Source organism: Phyllostomus hastatus, unplaced genomic scaffold (assembly GCF_019186645.2).
Source record: "Phyllostomus hastatus isolate PE091 unplaced genomic scaffold, TTU_PhHast_1.1 phas_scaffold_501, whole genome shotgun sequence".
NCBI classification, from domain to species: domain Eukaryota; kingdom Metazoa; phylum Chordata; class Mammalia; order Chiroptera; family Phyllostomidae; genus Phyllostomus; species Phyllostomus hastatus.
This window is the reverse complement of record NW_025334033.1, coordinates 69076547-69091225: the sequence shown is the minus strand read 5'-3', so window position 1 is coordinate 69091225 and position 14679 is coordinate 69076547. Positions and strand designations below refer to the sequence as shown.

Here is a 14679-nt window from a genome sequence, read left to right as displayed (position 1 = left end):
GAGGGGCCGCCCGAGGGCTGCCTTGGGATGGGGACCCCAGAGCCCACCACGAAGCAGGAAAGCGGCCAGCAGCCAGGGGAAAGAGAATGAAGGCTCCAAATGGAAAAACCAGCACAGCCAGCGTCGGCCGGGAGAGAGACCTTGGCATCCGCCAGGCGCTCCTCCCTCTGCCAGTCCCACACGGACAGCACGTGGTCGTTGGAGTCGTCCACAGCACACAGGGTGCTCCCTCCATTCTGGAAAAAAAAACAAAACGCGTGTTCACTTGAAGATCACACTAGAGAACAAGAGAGGCTGAGCACGATGGAAAATGAACACTAATTTTACTTTTAATCAGGACTGCGACATTTCAGGTGAAGAGTATTTACTGACCGCCTCTGAGACCTGCCTGCTTCGACAGATGGACAAGGGGAGCGGGTGAATGGGGAGGGGGTGGGGCTGATGAAGGGACGGGAGTGGGAGGGGCCAGGGGCTGGCTCTTCCCCAGCGGGGCCACTAAAGGCAGCCTCCGAGGGGCCGCAGGGCCTCCGCCCTGCACAGGAGCCGGTGCCTGCCGCACACGCAGCACACACAGCACACGCCTGGTACTAACAGGTGACTGAAGGGTTGTGGGAGGAGCGAGAGCACTGGGGCGAGGGGTGTGCTGCCCGGACGTAAGCACAGACAGGGGCCCCGGACATCCGTTTCTGAGCCGCCTGAAGATGTGGTTGACAGGGTGGATCTGGGAACAGCAGGCACGTCTGGAGGAAGCGGGGAGACCCCCCCGGGGGCCGTGCGGCTCCTGTTAGAGACAGGGAGCCGGCCCCTGTGAGGACAGCAGGGGCCTGCTGGGGCCCCTGGGGGGGGGGGGCAGGGGAAATGCAAGGCCAGAGCGGGCGAGCTGCCTCACGGAACCTGAAGACGGCGGGCTGCAGGGCCTCCTGCCGCCGGCACACGTGCGTGGCTGGGGAGGTCCGGTTGGAATGGCGACCTCTGGCGGAGGGCCCGGGGAAGCCGGAAGAGTCAGACCTGCGCACACGGCTGGGCAGTGACCTGTGCACTGACGCTCCCCCCAACTCCGCCCCCCGGCCGCCTGCTCCCTGGGAACAGAGAGCACCACCCTCCCGGCGCCGACTTACCGACTTAGAGAAGGCAATGCAGGTGACGGCTCGGTCGAAAAACCCAGTCCCGATGACGTGCAGGGTGTTCAACGTCACGGAGTCCCAGATGCGCACGTGTGGGGGCAGTTGCTGGGGAGAGAGAACACGCCACGCCCTCGTTGTGACGACTGCACATCTTTGCTTTGGAGCTACAAGACTACTTCACTTCTGTCCAAGCAGAAGCTCTCTTCCTGCCTTTCTGAATTCTATTAACATGGAAGAAAGAGTCCCGCTGTCCCCAGGGGGCCATGACCCCTGGGCCAAGGTGACCTTAGGGGAGGTTGCCAAGTTGTAATTTTGAACAGCCCATGCTGGGTCGCACAGGGATGGTTCTGCTTCTACACCTGGACACCCCTGCATTTAAAAAAAGAAATGACAAGGGGCATGGAATCTGGGACAAGGCTTAGGCTATGACGTTCGTGCGGTTACCAAGGTGAGAGTGTGAGTGCGTCACTCAGGGTGGGCCACCACCCGCTGTGTAAAGCGCTCCTCGGGCCCCACAGGAGCACGGCAGGCAAGCAGTCTTGCACAACGAAAACGAGAATTGTTACGGTTTAGTGCCACACTCTCTATGGAGTTCCAAGGTGATTTACACTAATTTCGCTCTTTCTCAGCAGAAGCAAGCACTCCAGGACAGTCGGCAGACCTGTACCTAGAGGTCAGAGTGCGGGCAGGTGAGTTAGGTTCGAGCCTGGACTCGTCTCTAAGGGGCTGGGCGGCTGCAGACAATTACGTGACTCCTCTGATTGCTCTCTGCATGGGGCGCGAAAGGAGAGGTGCCGGCAGCCACCACATTTTCACGGGCTAGAAAGTTCAGATGGACTTCAATGCCAGAAACTGAAACACACTTTTAGTCCACTAGAGGGAGCAGATGGCTTGCCACTAATTTCAAAGAACTTTCAAGGTCCTCTTTGCAAAAAAACGACTCTGTTCCACTTATGTGTATTTATATAACAGTGGTCCGATTTATTGTTCCTGTTACTTCAAGTGTAGCATTTCAATGGAAAATAGCATAAAGTTAGTATTTAAAAGTTGATGTTATTGAACTATTTGCTGAAAAACGGTAGCACTCGTTCGCTGGAGGAAAACATGTTGATAAAATGGAAGCATTTCATGTGGTTGGTTCAGATCACATATCGTTCAGTAAGCAGACATACTAAGGTCGGTATCAGAAAACGACAGGAGTTTTGGATATGACAGGACAATGACCACAGCCTGTCCTAAACAAGGGCCTGGGAGCCAGTTTTGAATTGTGGTCTATTTGCTAAATTCCACCAGTTCTCCTCTGATTGCCTCCAACACCAGCCAACGCCTTGCAGAAGAGCCGGCAGGGTTAGTACTAACGCCCCAGCAGCCTCAGCGGGTTGCACACACGCATGCATGCGCATAGACACGCTCCACGGGCTGACTGCAGGCGGACGGGTGGCAGGGAAAGGGCTCGAAATCACTGGGGGAGGTGAGAGGCCCGTATTCAAATGATCATTGACTATGATTTTAACTTCACTTATTAAATGTGTGTTTCATATTTTCATGTTTATCATGCATGTAAATTTCTTAAGAATTAGCGAATTGTTAGACAAGAACAATGTTATTTAAAAACTGGCTGAAATGAAGCTAAATTCAAAGGGTTTTTAAGATCACTGTAAGGATTTTGGTTCACAGTAAAACATTCTAATGAAGGGTTAAGAAGTGTTCAGGTGCTTGACACCTAGGCAGGCCTGTTCATCAGCAAGACGTTCCGCTGTGTGGCTAGTGTGTGACAAAAACACGAGAGAGGCTGCAACTCACTTTGCCGTCCTTGGACGTGCCGGCGACCTGTCCCGTGGCTATCGTGATCTTATCCGGATGGACCGCCAGGCTAAAAAGAATCCACAAAATAGCTGCTGTTTAAGGGTAAACTTAATTTTTTCCTTGATCAAGTATAATCTCGTTGACAGTTTAAAAATAAGAAAGACACATAATGCCCAACTTCCTGCAGACTCACAATAAACTCTCTGAGGACCCCACTGACGCGAGTCAGTTAGAGCTGATTACATTTCATCTTCACCTCTACATCTCTAGAGAATTTTCAACTCAAGAATAAAACCTTTTTCTTTTTCTTGGAAAATACCAGTTCCATCTCAGAACCATTTAATTAGTCTGAAAACTTTATTAAGAAGTCATGTTGAGTGTATCAAATAGCAAAGACATCCTACAAATATCTAAGTCCATCGTTCCATCCATCCATCCGTCCGTCTGTCCATCCTTCCAAGATACATAAAACCCCACCAAAAGCTATGAATATGGGAACAGCAGACCCAGCCATAAACAAGAGGCAAGACATTTTAATTTTTATTGAAAAATAAACACCGAAATTAGAAGCCATTGGCACAAGATGCCGTAAGAAGGCTTCTAATCAGGGCTCAATTAGAGCTATCGGTTCAGGCAAGACGGCTGGTTGAGGTTATGAGTCGTAAAGACAGAAAACTGAAAAGGAGTCTCGGGGAGCCAGGGAGCTGGCCGGCAGCACAGAGCACGGAGAAGAGCTCTCTCATGGACCCCACTCGCTCAGGCCCCTTTGCTTCTCTGGCCCTCTGCGCTGACAGTGCTTCCAGGGCGTGGCGCCAGCCAGAGCCGGGGGACTCACCACTTCACGTCGTCGTTGTGGCCGGCGTAGTGCCTCTGCAGCTGCTCCTCCACGTTGTACAGCACGACCACAGACGCGATGAAGTACACCGTCTCGCCCGTGGGCAGCAGGTACAGGTTGTTCCGGCAGTCTCGGCCCCGGTACCCGTAGCTTCGAGTGTGTCAAGGCAAAAGACTTTTGTTCCTCTGAAGAGCTGACAAAGCGTCAGCTTTATTCAACAGGCAATAAAATTCAGTAGGCGATACAATTCTACAGATGACTATTACTCTCAGTTTCACAAGTTCAAATAGCCTTAAATTGTACAATAAATAGTGCCAAATAGTTCTAACTCCCTAGAGAGGCAGTGGAGTTGGAAATGGTCATTGATTTAACGTGAGTACATATTTTTCATACAAAGATGTGGCTTTATTTTTAGAAAGCATGTATTACATTTTGAAAGTGGAATTTTTTTGGCTTGACTAAAAATGGTAATTAACCTATTTTATTTACTAAAGGGAACTAGACCAGACATTCGTGAAGTCACTGGGAGATGAACTCTTTTCAATTCAGCCAATTAACCATGGATCTGGGAAGCACCTGAGGGTCAGTGGTTTTTTTGTGGAGCTGCTGGAATTTTATGTGGGTCCTGATTCCTCACACCCCCTCTGCCTTTAAACGTGGCCGAGCTGCCGCTCTGAAAGGCTGAGAGCCGCAGTGTTCTGCTGCACGGCCCCACCCTGACTCTGGGATCAAAGTCCCCCGAAGTTGTATTTTGATGCTGGACCACCTTGCACCAAATTTTCTCTTTCCTTTCCGCTGCCTCTTGTGTAACATTCATCTGCAGTTACCATGCTTGCTCAGACCTACTCAGCTATCGCGAGAGTTCACCGAGTGTTCACTTGCCTTTCCCTCCCAAACCTCTGATCTCTGGAGGGGGAGGGTCTGGCCCGGGACCTGGAATTAGAAGGCGCAACAGGGCCACCTGAGTCTGTCCTCCATCACCTCTTCACGTTGCTGTCATCTGGGGACACAAACTCACACCTGGGAACCGAAATGGCCGTTGCGCTGTGGATCGTTGAGAGAGACTTGGCCTGGTCTGGGGTCACGACTGGGAAATCAATCAAATCTCTACTCTAGTTTGTATCACTTGTAGCTCGTATGGAAAACAAAATACACCTGAAAGTGGTTAAGTAACTACTGTTCCAAATATGGAGCAGTGGGGTTATCAACCCTAGTCCAAGAAAACACTTCAAGCTTTGTTGATTTTTTAAAAAAATTTAAAAACTATTTTATTGTTGTTCGATTAGTTTCTGTATTTTCCCAAGCTTTGATAATTGTTTTAGAATATTTTTAAAAAATTTAAGACACTGATAATTGACTTTAATATGTTTAAGTCAATTTAAGTTTATTTTTAATTGTAATCTTGGAGCTAAATCTTTTTTCATTAGAAAAGTACTGGTAAAAGGTGCAAACCACAAATACACACATATACGAGTATATAAAAGTTTTAAAAATTAGGTCCTTCATCCAACCATTCCAAGGTCCTTAGGATAATTACCTGTTAAGATTTTGGTGTGTATATTTCCAAACCTTGAAAACTATTTTGAGAGGAAAACATGTGAACTTACATGTGAAAAAAATAGCCTAGCAAAAAAAATACCACTTATTTGGAGCAAATACCACTGTTTTATATCTTCTAAAATCACTAGAAAATAATTTTGAGTCAACAATTACTGACTCACGGAGAAACTAACTGAATCACTTCACTTCCGCGCACTGAGATAAATACCAAAATAGGTGCAGGAGACGCTTCTGACATCTGAATCCGAAAAAATAAAAATATATTTTGGAGGGAGAAATTTAGGTACAGATGATAATTCTAAAAAGTTTCCAAAGTATATGATTCCCTAGTTTCAAATACAGTAGCAGTTCTTCTCAATGTAATTACACCAACTTTAGTTTAAACCCACTTTGTGTCATTTGCATTCAGGGCTTTGCATTAAACTGGCAGTCAATAAGTATTTGTTTGAGGATGAATTCAGGATTTTTGCTCTTTGTCTTAAAACCTGCATGGCCTGGAAGGGGGCCTTTGCAGGCTCCCTCCAAAGTAAAATAAAGCAGTGCAGCGAAGCGAAAGTGGACTGAGAGCGAAGAGTGGAAGTAAAATACAGTGGGACAGAGAAGTCCACACGTAACCCAGCCTTTTCCATGGCTCTGTTGTCCCGTCCTTCGGGGCTTTCTCCTCGGGACTTCACTTTCCGAATCTCCTGCTACGCGGGCACCAGGTGCTCCGTCTCAGGAACGGTAGTCACGTGGCCGCCTTGGACCCTTGTGGCCTAGGTTTTGAGGTGGGGGAGAGGCTTCCCGTACTTTCAGAGGGGTGTTGCATCTGTGCTGCGTGGAGACTTCGTGCGGTGTGTGGGTGTTCACTGCTCTCACCCCCTCGGCGAGGCCGGGCTAGCCTGCAAGTGGGGCTCCCGCGGCCGCCAAGCCCTGCTCAGTTTGGGGGGACCCGGGTCCTTCCTCCTAGGCTGTCGTTCTTCCTTCCTTTCAGCTTAGGAACCTCCTGCCAGCACAGCGTCACTCTCTGATGGCCTCACTTTCTCATTCATAAAGAGTTCAGTGTTTCCTCGCATCTCGGCTGCTGTCCCCTCGCACAGCGTGAAGCCGCAGCCTTCCCGCCCGTCCCTGGAGAGCTGACCGGGCGCAGGGCGGCTACGGCCAAAAACAGTCAGCACTTCCAGCTTCATCAGAACCTCAGATCCTACGCACTCGGATTAGTTCTGCTAAATCTGCTTTTCAATTAAGTTTTTAACTAACTTTATTCTGTTGGAAAAATTAAAATCCAAGCCAGAAACGAGTTAACGCATTTTCCCACAACTCTCCAAAAACATAAAAAAATCGCCCAGCCAGCCACCCAGCGGTCAGTCTCCCCTTTCCAGGAGGACGGTGTCTGTGTGTCCGAGCGAGGACCACAGAGCTCCCCGGGGAGTGAGTGACCAGCCGGTGCTCTCCGCGGTCACGAGCTCCTAGTCTCCCTGGGTGTTGATGAGTAGCCAATTCTGTTAAATTATGCTTTTTAAGGGGGAGCGTTTGTTTTTAGAAGCTTAAGAGGACTTAAGTTTTATGAGTTTCTATAGTTAAACATGAAGCCAGAAGCCCGAATGGGCCGGGGACCTCACGGAGGCCGGACAGACAGACGGATGGATGGAGGATACACCCACTCCAGCTTGAGCCTCTTGGGCGGGAGGTCCGCCTTGGCCTCCAGGCTGTAGGAGTCCACCTGGTCCCTGGGCAGGTACATGGTGACGGGGCGGCCGCGGAGGAACATCTTCACGTACCCTTCCTCTGCAAAGGGAACAGAGAGGGCGGTGAGCCGCCCGGGCCCCGGCCCCGGTGCACGGATGTGCTTCCTCCAGGCTCTCGGTGGAAGCTGCAGTCCTCACCCTCTGCTGTCACTCCTGACACGTGTCTGACTTCCCCTCACGTACTTCTGACACGCTGCTGGCTTACGTACATACAATACAGAAGAGTGAAAAACAGGAAAGAACTAGGTTCTATTTGTGTTTCATGAGAGGTTTTGATGCTCACGTTTTCTTTATTGTAGCGATGGGAAAAAATGGCATCCCTCCCAAATTACAACTAACACAAGAAATCCGCTGAAACTTCTTACTGAGTTCAATGGGCACGTAATTTCGATATCAAACTCATAGATACCCTTCGATAGTTAAATGATTTGTCATACTGCAATGTAAAAATGTATCTTTGTGTATCTTTTACGTTGGACACCCCAAATCAGCAGAAGTACACGCCAGGATGCATGCAAAAAGGAAAATGCTCAGGGGAAAAAAAAGGCTAGAAATGGAAATTGAAAGAGCAGAAGGCCCACTGGAGAGAAAAATCGAGAAATAAACTTTCTAGAGCAAGTGTTTTCTATGATGAAATGTTACGAGTTATGGGTTATTTTATCACAATAACTTGAGATGCCTTAATACCTTGTGGGGACAGAAGTGAGACCCACTAACACCCCAACCCGAGGCAGCACCCGGACGGACGTCGGAGAGAAACAACTGGGGCTCTCTGGCCGCGCTTCCGGGGCGGAGCGAGGCCGCAGCGAGTTCCGGCACGCTCCCGACGGGTGCGGGTTTGGAGCTCCCTGCGCTCGGCTGCCTCACCGCGCATCCAAGGATCCAAGGACCAGGCTCTCGTGGCCCTCGAACGGCCGGGCAGTCGGGACCAGGGAGACCCGGGGTCACGCCACGGAAGGCCCATCCGCGGAAGGGGAGTGGTGAGGACACGCCACGAAGTCATCACAACACCGTTAGGTGCCACCGTCACGGATTAGCTTTGTAAGTCTCACTCCGGAAGGGGTTCCCACGATGCCGCATGCAACGCTGCCCGCGCAGCCGGGGGCCACCGCAGTGCTGTTACTGTGCACACACTGCAGGCCTCGAACGCATGCAAGTGACACACTCTCCGTTCTGCCAGTGCAGCTGGGCTCGGGACGTGAGACAGTGCGCGTTCACTCCTGCACCGGGGGCCAGTCGCCGCGTTCTGGGGACCCCCGTCAGAAGGCTCTCACGGGGCTCCCTCCCCCCGGCTCCACCGGACCAGGCCACCAGAGGCCCCGTCACAGCAGCCTCTCTTACTGGCCCCTAGGCCACCGTGTAGTCCGCCGCCACACCCATGAAGGCCAAAGCGGGACTTCACGGAGCCCCCACCGAAATCCTGTGCCCGTCTCTTGCTGTAGGCCAAGGTCCGACCGCCCGGCCCGGCCACCCTATGTGGGTTCTCCTCTCTGGCCAGCGCGTTGCTTTGCCCCCTACGTGTCTGTCTTGCCCTGGGTCCCCACGCAGGCTCTTCTCCTGGCCTCCACCCGCCTCCCTCTCTTACTCCCTCCCCCGGCTCCCAGCTCATCAGACGGGGTGGCCCACTGACACACCCAAAAGCGCCCAGCAGACTGACAGGCGTGAAGGGAAGGGCCGGCGTGACAGAGCTCGAAGTTAACTCAGAGTGACCCCGTCCGCCCCCTCGGCGGGGAGGAGCAGAGAGCACCCAATGCCGCTTCCGCAGCACGCACGGGGCCCACGTGGCTGGACTCAATCGGTGCGTATGCCTCTAATCAAAGCACAGCTGCTTGTGCACACTGCAGTTAGGTGTGGCTCACGACGTCCTCACGGCACGGCGGAGGCTGACTGACTCCGCAAATCATCTAAGCGACTGCGCTGGGCAGAAGGCACCGGGTCTGGCCTCGGCGTGGTTCCGTGCTGGTCACCCAGACACCCTACATCTAAAATCAGAACGCGGCGAGGGGAAGCCACGGCTCTTCCAGGCGTGTTAGGAGGACAGCACACAGCCACCACACGCAAGGCACCAGGCGCCGGGGGACGAGGCCAGCAGCGGTGCAGGACACCGTTTCAAACAGTGGGCACCCGGGGCGTATCCTATAGCTCTCTTAGGTGTACACAGGTTTTGGAAGTTCCTGTAATCGGCCAATAACCAATCAAGATCCACATGGCAGCTACTTATTCAGACCCAACCGAGTCGATGCTCGGGCGCTTAGCTTCAGCCCAAGTGGCCGGCCCCGCAGAGACACTCTCACGCAAGGAGAGGGCCTGTCCGCCTGCATGAGAGAAGTCTGCGGGGCCTGGGCCACAGCTGTGCCCAGAGAGCTACGAGGTTCCGGGGAGGCGGCCTACCTTTGCAGTGTGTCACGCGGCGCTTCCCTTGGGATTTCGGAGACAGAGACAGAAGGGCTAGACAAAGAGACGTGGAGAACTGCGGGGGCCTGCCTCCCTGCCTGCCTGCCTGCCGCGGGGCGCTCACCACCCGCGCTGCAAGACGCCCCCTGCCCCCGGCAGAGAGACCTGGGCGCGTCTCAGGGACCCCCACAAGTAAGCCTAGCTCCGCAGGCTGACGGTCAGTCACTGTCAGGAAGTCCATGCTTCCTGAAAATGAAATAAACACTAAAGCTCTTGCTGATAAACCCCACACTCTGACTTCCGTGTTTCAATTCTGAATTAGAGGGGAAATCTGGGAAGACTAAAATCAAATGAACGGATTTAACGAATTACCTACTTGTCAGTTGTTTTGTAGTTCAAGTGCGCGTTTAAGTAAGGCTGATATTCTAAAAATAGCACCTGCCTTCCGTGAAATGTGCTACAGAAAGATCCACGGAACGATCTCTGTGAACTACCAGTCTGCAGGTCAGGAAGTCAAAGGCAGGGAGGGAAAGGAAAAAGGCTCCTTTCGGGCAAGTTGTAACCTGCTGCATCAGAAACTCTACTTTTCAGAGAAACGCAAGTATCTATCGGTGGCGGGAGCCCGGGCGCGGGATGGACGGGGCAGCAGAAGCTGCCGACTAGACATCCCCAGCAGGGGGTCCGCCCCCGCGGCCCGAGGCCACCTGCAGCCCAGAGGGCCGTGAAGGCGGCCCAACGCAAAGTCGTAACTTCACTTAAAACACCATGAGATTGTTTGTGTGATTACGTGTTGCAATGCATTTCACGTGTGGCCCAGAGACGCCAGGAGGCTGCACACCTCCGCGGCCTACGGCACTGGCAGTGGCCTCCCCGCTCCTCCCTGCTGACGGCCCTTGAATCAGCTTTCAGAGGGGGTCAGGCAAGGTCTAGTTTTCTGGACCATTTGATGGGCGGTCTCTATGATCCAGGCGGCGAGCCCCCGGGGTCCCCAGGGGCAGGCTGACAGCCGGCCCCCGAAGTCCCGAGTGTCAAAAGCTGGCCCCCAGAGCGGCTGCCTCTCTGCCTCAGGTCCCCAGGGGGTGAGCGAGGGGCACCCGCACCGAGGTCACGTCAGACTTACCCGCGCTGAAGACGGGCTCCTTGGGTTTGCTGTGGAGAGAAGAAGACCAGATTTTAAAGGGAGGCGAACCGCCCGCACCTGAGACCCACGCACGCACAGCCGCGAGCTGGTCTGTCGCACGGGGGCCAGGTGAGCGGTGCTCCTTAACAAGAACAGAGCCCAGGGACCACACAAAGGAGCGGCCGTGAGCCAGCGCCCCAAACCGGGCGTGGGAGGCCGCGGTCCCCCTCCACCCCACAGCTGGGCCTTTCTCTGCAGAAGGAAAGCGTCTGGTTCATCGAGACGGCGGCCGCCCTGCCTGAACGTGTCCAAGGTGTGGTTTCTTCCCTGTGCTCTCCTGACAGAGTGTTTAAAAAACTTACGTAAAACTAGCGGATTCCTGACAGAGGACGCTTTGGAGGGGAGTAGGAAAGAATGGGGGCATCTCATCGGAAGTGTGGGGACCCCACTGTGGACTTCGGCCAGGCTGAGACCACCCCCTGACCACACGGGAGAAACCAAACCCCCAAAACCTTTGTTTGAGGTCAGGCCACAGATGGACTGAGGTCACCCCCAGGGGCAGGCTTTCCACAGGGCAAGCTGGCAGCAGGAGTCCGAAGACCAGAGGGCACAGCCCTCCAGTGACAGCCACCGGAGGGGACGTCCCCCTGCTAGATGGAGAAAGGGCGCTCCGGTGGGGCAGGAGTGTGCCTGTTCGGACACAGAGCCGGTGCTGGACCCCGAGTCCGCGCGGCTGCAGCGTCCACGCCTGTCCTCATAGGGCCGCCGGCTTCTCAGGTGGCCCCCTGCTCTCAGACGCACGAGGGACATGGACAAGTGCACCCAGGCCCGAGGGAGCCACGTGGGGCGTGAGCCAGCAGAGGAAGGGGAACCTCACGGGTTCAGTGTGTGCTCACACGTTTAGAACACACACCTGAGCAGACAGCGCCCTAATACCGCTTTTCTCCCTCACTTCTAACGTGAAACCCTTTGAGAGGCGCCGCCAGGAGAGCCACCCTTGGCCGCGTGACACATTACTCAGGGGGCGTGTGAGGAGGTCCCCTGCGCCCGGGGCTCCGGACCGCTGAGGCCCGCAGTTCATCACGTTGAACTTGGTCGGTTTAAAACAGCTGCGGTTTCGTAGACTGCCTGGCTTGTTCCCCTTGTTGGGGGCGGGTGGGTGCGCGGGGGAGGGTAGCGACGTGGGCATGATTTTCCAGGCGGAAGCAAAAGCCTTCACCCCGAGTTTCCTGTGTTCTTAGATCCCCAGGCGGGCGAGGACACAGGGACCCGGCGGGGGGGAAAGCTGGAACAGGAGACGGCACGGCGCACGGCACAGGGACGCCCGGCAGGGACTCGGAAGACGGGAGGCTGCTCTTTCCGGCACGGCTCCAATCACAGGAGGAGGAGGAGGAGGAGGAGGACACGGAGCCGCACCCACAGAAACGAGCCACCCAGCACCTGTCCTGGGGCACAGACCGGGCAACGGCGGTGTCCGCCACCCTCGGAGAGAGAAGTCTGAGGGGGGGGCCCCCGAACGCCAGCACGCGGCGGCCCACGGGCTCCCCTCGCTGCGGCGGTGCAGGAGGAGGAGCGGGGGATGGAGGGGGGGAGGAGGCCCCCCACTGCGGGGCAGAGCAGCCAGCCTGTGCTGCCACCCGAGGGTGCCCAGAGGGGCCGGGGGCTCGGGCTCTGAGTGCTCACGTCTCCTGACGCTCGTCCTCAACGCTGCGTCGTGTTCCTCTATTACAGTTAAAAACATACGGCTGCTATGCTGCATCATTTCAGAAAGTTACATTTGTATTGAAAAAAAAAAAACAACACTACGTTTGCTTTAGCACCCCTCATTCCCACCGGTGCCCCAAGGGCGCCCGGGAGGAGGCAGTTCCACGCGCGTGTGCAAGTCTTACAGGGGCACACCTGTGACAGGACGACGAGTCTCGCCAGCCACGGGGGGGAGGGCAGCAGTGACCCGACACTGTGGTGCTCGTCACCTCCACCGACCCGGAGCCACCCCCCGGACACGTGCCCTGTCCAGGGCTCGCCCTCAGGAGCGGGCCCTCCGTGCCCAGCAACCTGTGCAACGTGCCCGGGCTGTGAGAGCGCCTGGGAGGCCGCCTCTCGGGGTGCGGTGGGACTTGTCTCCGGTCACCCAACTCCTCAGAGCGGGCTCCGTGGAGAGATTCGGCAGCCCGGGGGTGGTTCCGTGTGGGCGGGGCATGGGCTCTGGGACCCCGGGAGACCCCGCCCACCCCTCCCTGAGTGTGGAGCCCGAACGGGCGCTGTCACTCTGCCCAGAAGCCTGTGAGAGAAGCCGGTCCAGAGGAGAGGAAGGATTTCCCCTCTGGCGAGCACCCCGTCCTCTCCTGGCTGTTCTGACACTCGGCTGCCGCCAGTGTCTGCAAAGTGAACGGTGTTGCAATCCCCGGCAGTTTTCACTGCTGTGTGTTGGCAGGAAGGGGGTCGGCTGGAGGAGCTGGCTTACACTCCCCTGGACGGGTGGGTTCAGGAGACGCCCTCAAGTCTCCTGTAAGCTCTAAGCAGGAGCTGGGGACTCCGGGAGGAGGAGGAGGCAGGTAGCCTGGGGCCTGCGCCGGACCGGTGGCTGGATCTGGAGGCGGCAGCAGAGAACCAGGCAGCTGGGGCCAAGGAAGACCACCCCCTACTCACGCCCACGAAGCAGCCACAGCCGTCCCAGGCACGCGTCCCCGAACCCCGGCAAATGTTCCCCGTGGACCTGGGGCGCAGGGGCCGTCCAGCTGCGGCCGGTTTCGCTTTCATCTGACGGGACACGCACTCGCCGCGCCGCGGACTGGCCGTCTGGGACGGGTCCAGCCCCGGGTTCCCGAGCATCCACTGCCCTCCTCTCCCAAGGTGCCCGAGTCCCTGAAAGGGGGCTCCGGGGGCTCCGGGGCCCGGCCCCACGCGCATCGGGCCCGACACGCAGGGGCCTGTGCGCAGGGATTCGGAGCAGAGGCCCGGGTGGGCGGGGCGGAGGGGGCCCGCAGCCTGCTCCAGCAGGGACGCCTGCGTTGGAGGGTGACAGACGAGGGCCAGCCAAGGGGACCGCTCGCCGCGAGGTCACGCGTCCTGTTCCCCGGAGTCTCAGCCGTCCACGAAGACCTCAGCCCTCGGGCGCATCCACGCCTCCCACGCCTCCCCTTGGAAAGGGTTTCCGTCCAAGGGGTAAAACTCCTGCTGGGAGTCAAAACGCTGTAACGCTGTGTCGGCGAAGATGCTTCACATACATTGTCCCAGGCAGCTTTTTACTAGAAATAGGGTCATTTAGGAAACACCCATTTAAAGAGTTTAGAAGTCACGGCAGACTCTATTGCGGACAAACACTGCGGCGTCCTAGACGCTGCCGCCGATGCTGCCAGCGCACCTTGGCAGGAGGGGCACAGCCGTGGCCTCCGCCAGCCGTGGTTTCCCGTGGTTTCCTGCAGCTACGGGGACTTGGGGGGGCCGCCGCCGCTGAGAGGCACGGGCTTTGGCAGAACCGACCAAACCGAGTGGCCCAGCGCCCAGGGCGTGGTTATCGAGTAGCCTGACTTCCCTGTCCCTCGTTTCACCGACGAGAGTCGGTGTGCATTTCCGGGCTGTCCACCTAAGAGCCTCAGAACCAAACAACATAAGGAATATGAGCAAAATAAGAATAAAAATAAAAATTAAAAAATTTTAAAAAATGACAAGAAAAGAATATTAGCAATTACTATTTTAACATTTATTGAAGGATAAAGGACCTCAGGGCCTGAAGAATGAAATAATTTCGTCAGTTAAAAACAAAAAGGCCTAATTGGAATCATTTAATTCCCACAGCAATCTGTTTCAGAATCCGAAATGTAGTGTTAAAAAATCATCCACCAATAGGTGGTAGTGTTCACATACTTCTTAAATGGTTTTAAATTAAATACATAATATCCTTTCATCCAGTCAACCAATATTTACTGGGCAATCACTGTGCCCCCAGCTCTGCGCAAAATTGGAGAGACACAGAGTGAGAAGTGCCGCGGTTCCCCGTCCTCCAGCAAGTGGGTGGGGGCGGGGCTGGGGGGGCAGGGGAGTGGGTGTGGGGGTGTGGGGAAGGAGCTGCAGGGCCAGACCCAGCGGAAGGGCAGGTCCAGAGCCGTCTGA

General features: G+C 55.2%; 1 protein-coding gene across 3 annotated transcripts in view; it reads right to left on the bottom strand.

The window, feature by feature from the left end:
• Positions 1-14679, bottom strand: part of EML1 (EMAP like 1) — a 133984-nt gene that overhangs the window by 19111 nt on the left and 100194 nt on the right. For 2 of the 3 annotated variants that reach the window (XM_045822948.1, XM_045822947.1), the window contains exons 5-11: positions 10567-10595; positions 9444-9500; positions 6963-7092; positions 3766-3915; positions 2928-2997; positions 1119-1229; positions 141-236 (exon numbers count right to left, since the gene is read on the bottom strand). In XM_045822948.1, the coding sequence (XP_045678904.1) occupies positions 141-236; positions 1119-1229; positions 2928-2997; positions 3766-3915; positions 6963-7092; positions 9444-9500; positions 10567-10595 (643 nt within the window). The remainder of the gene's footprint in view (positions 1-140; positions 237-1118; positions 1230-2927; positions 2998-3765; positions 3916-6962; positions 7093-9443; positions 9501-10566; positions 10596-14679) is intronic. The other variant, XM_045822949.1, reaches the window with a different exon arrangement.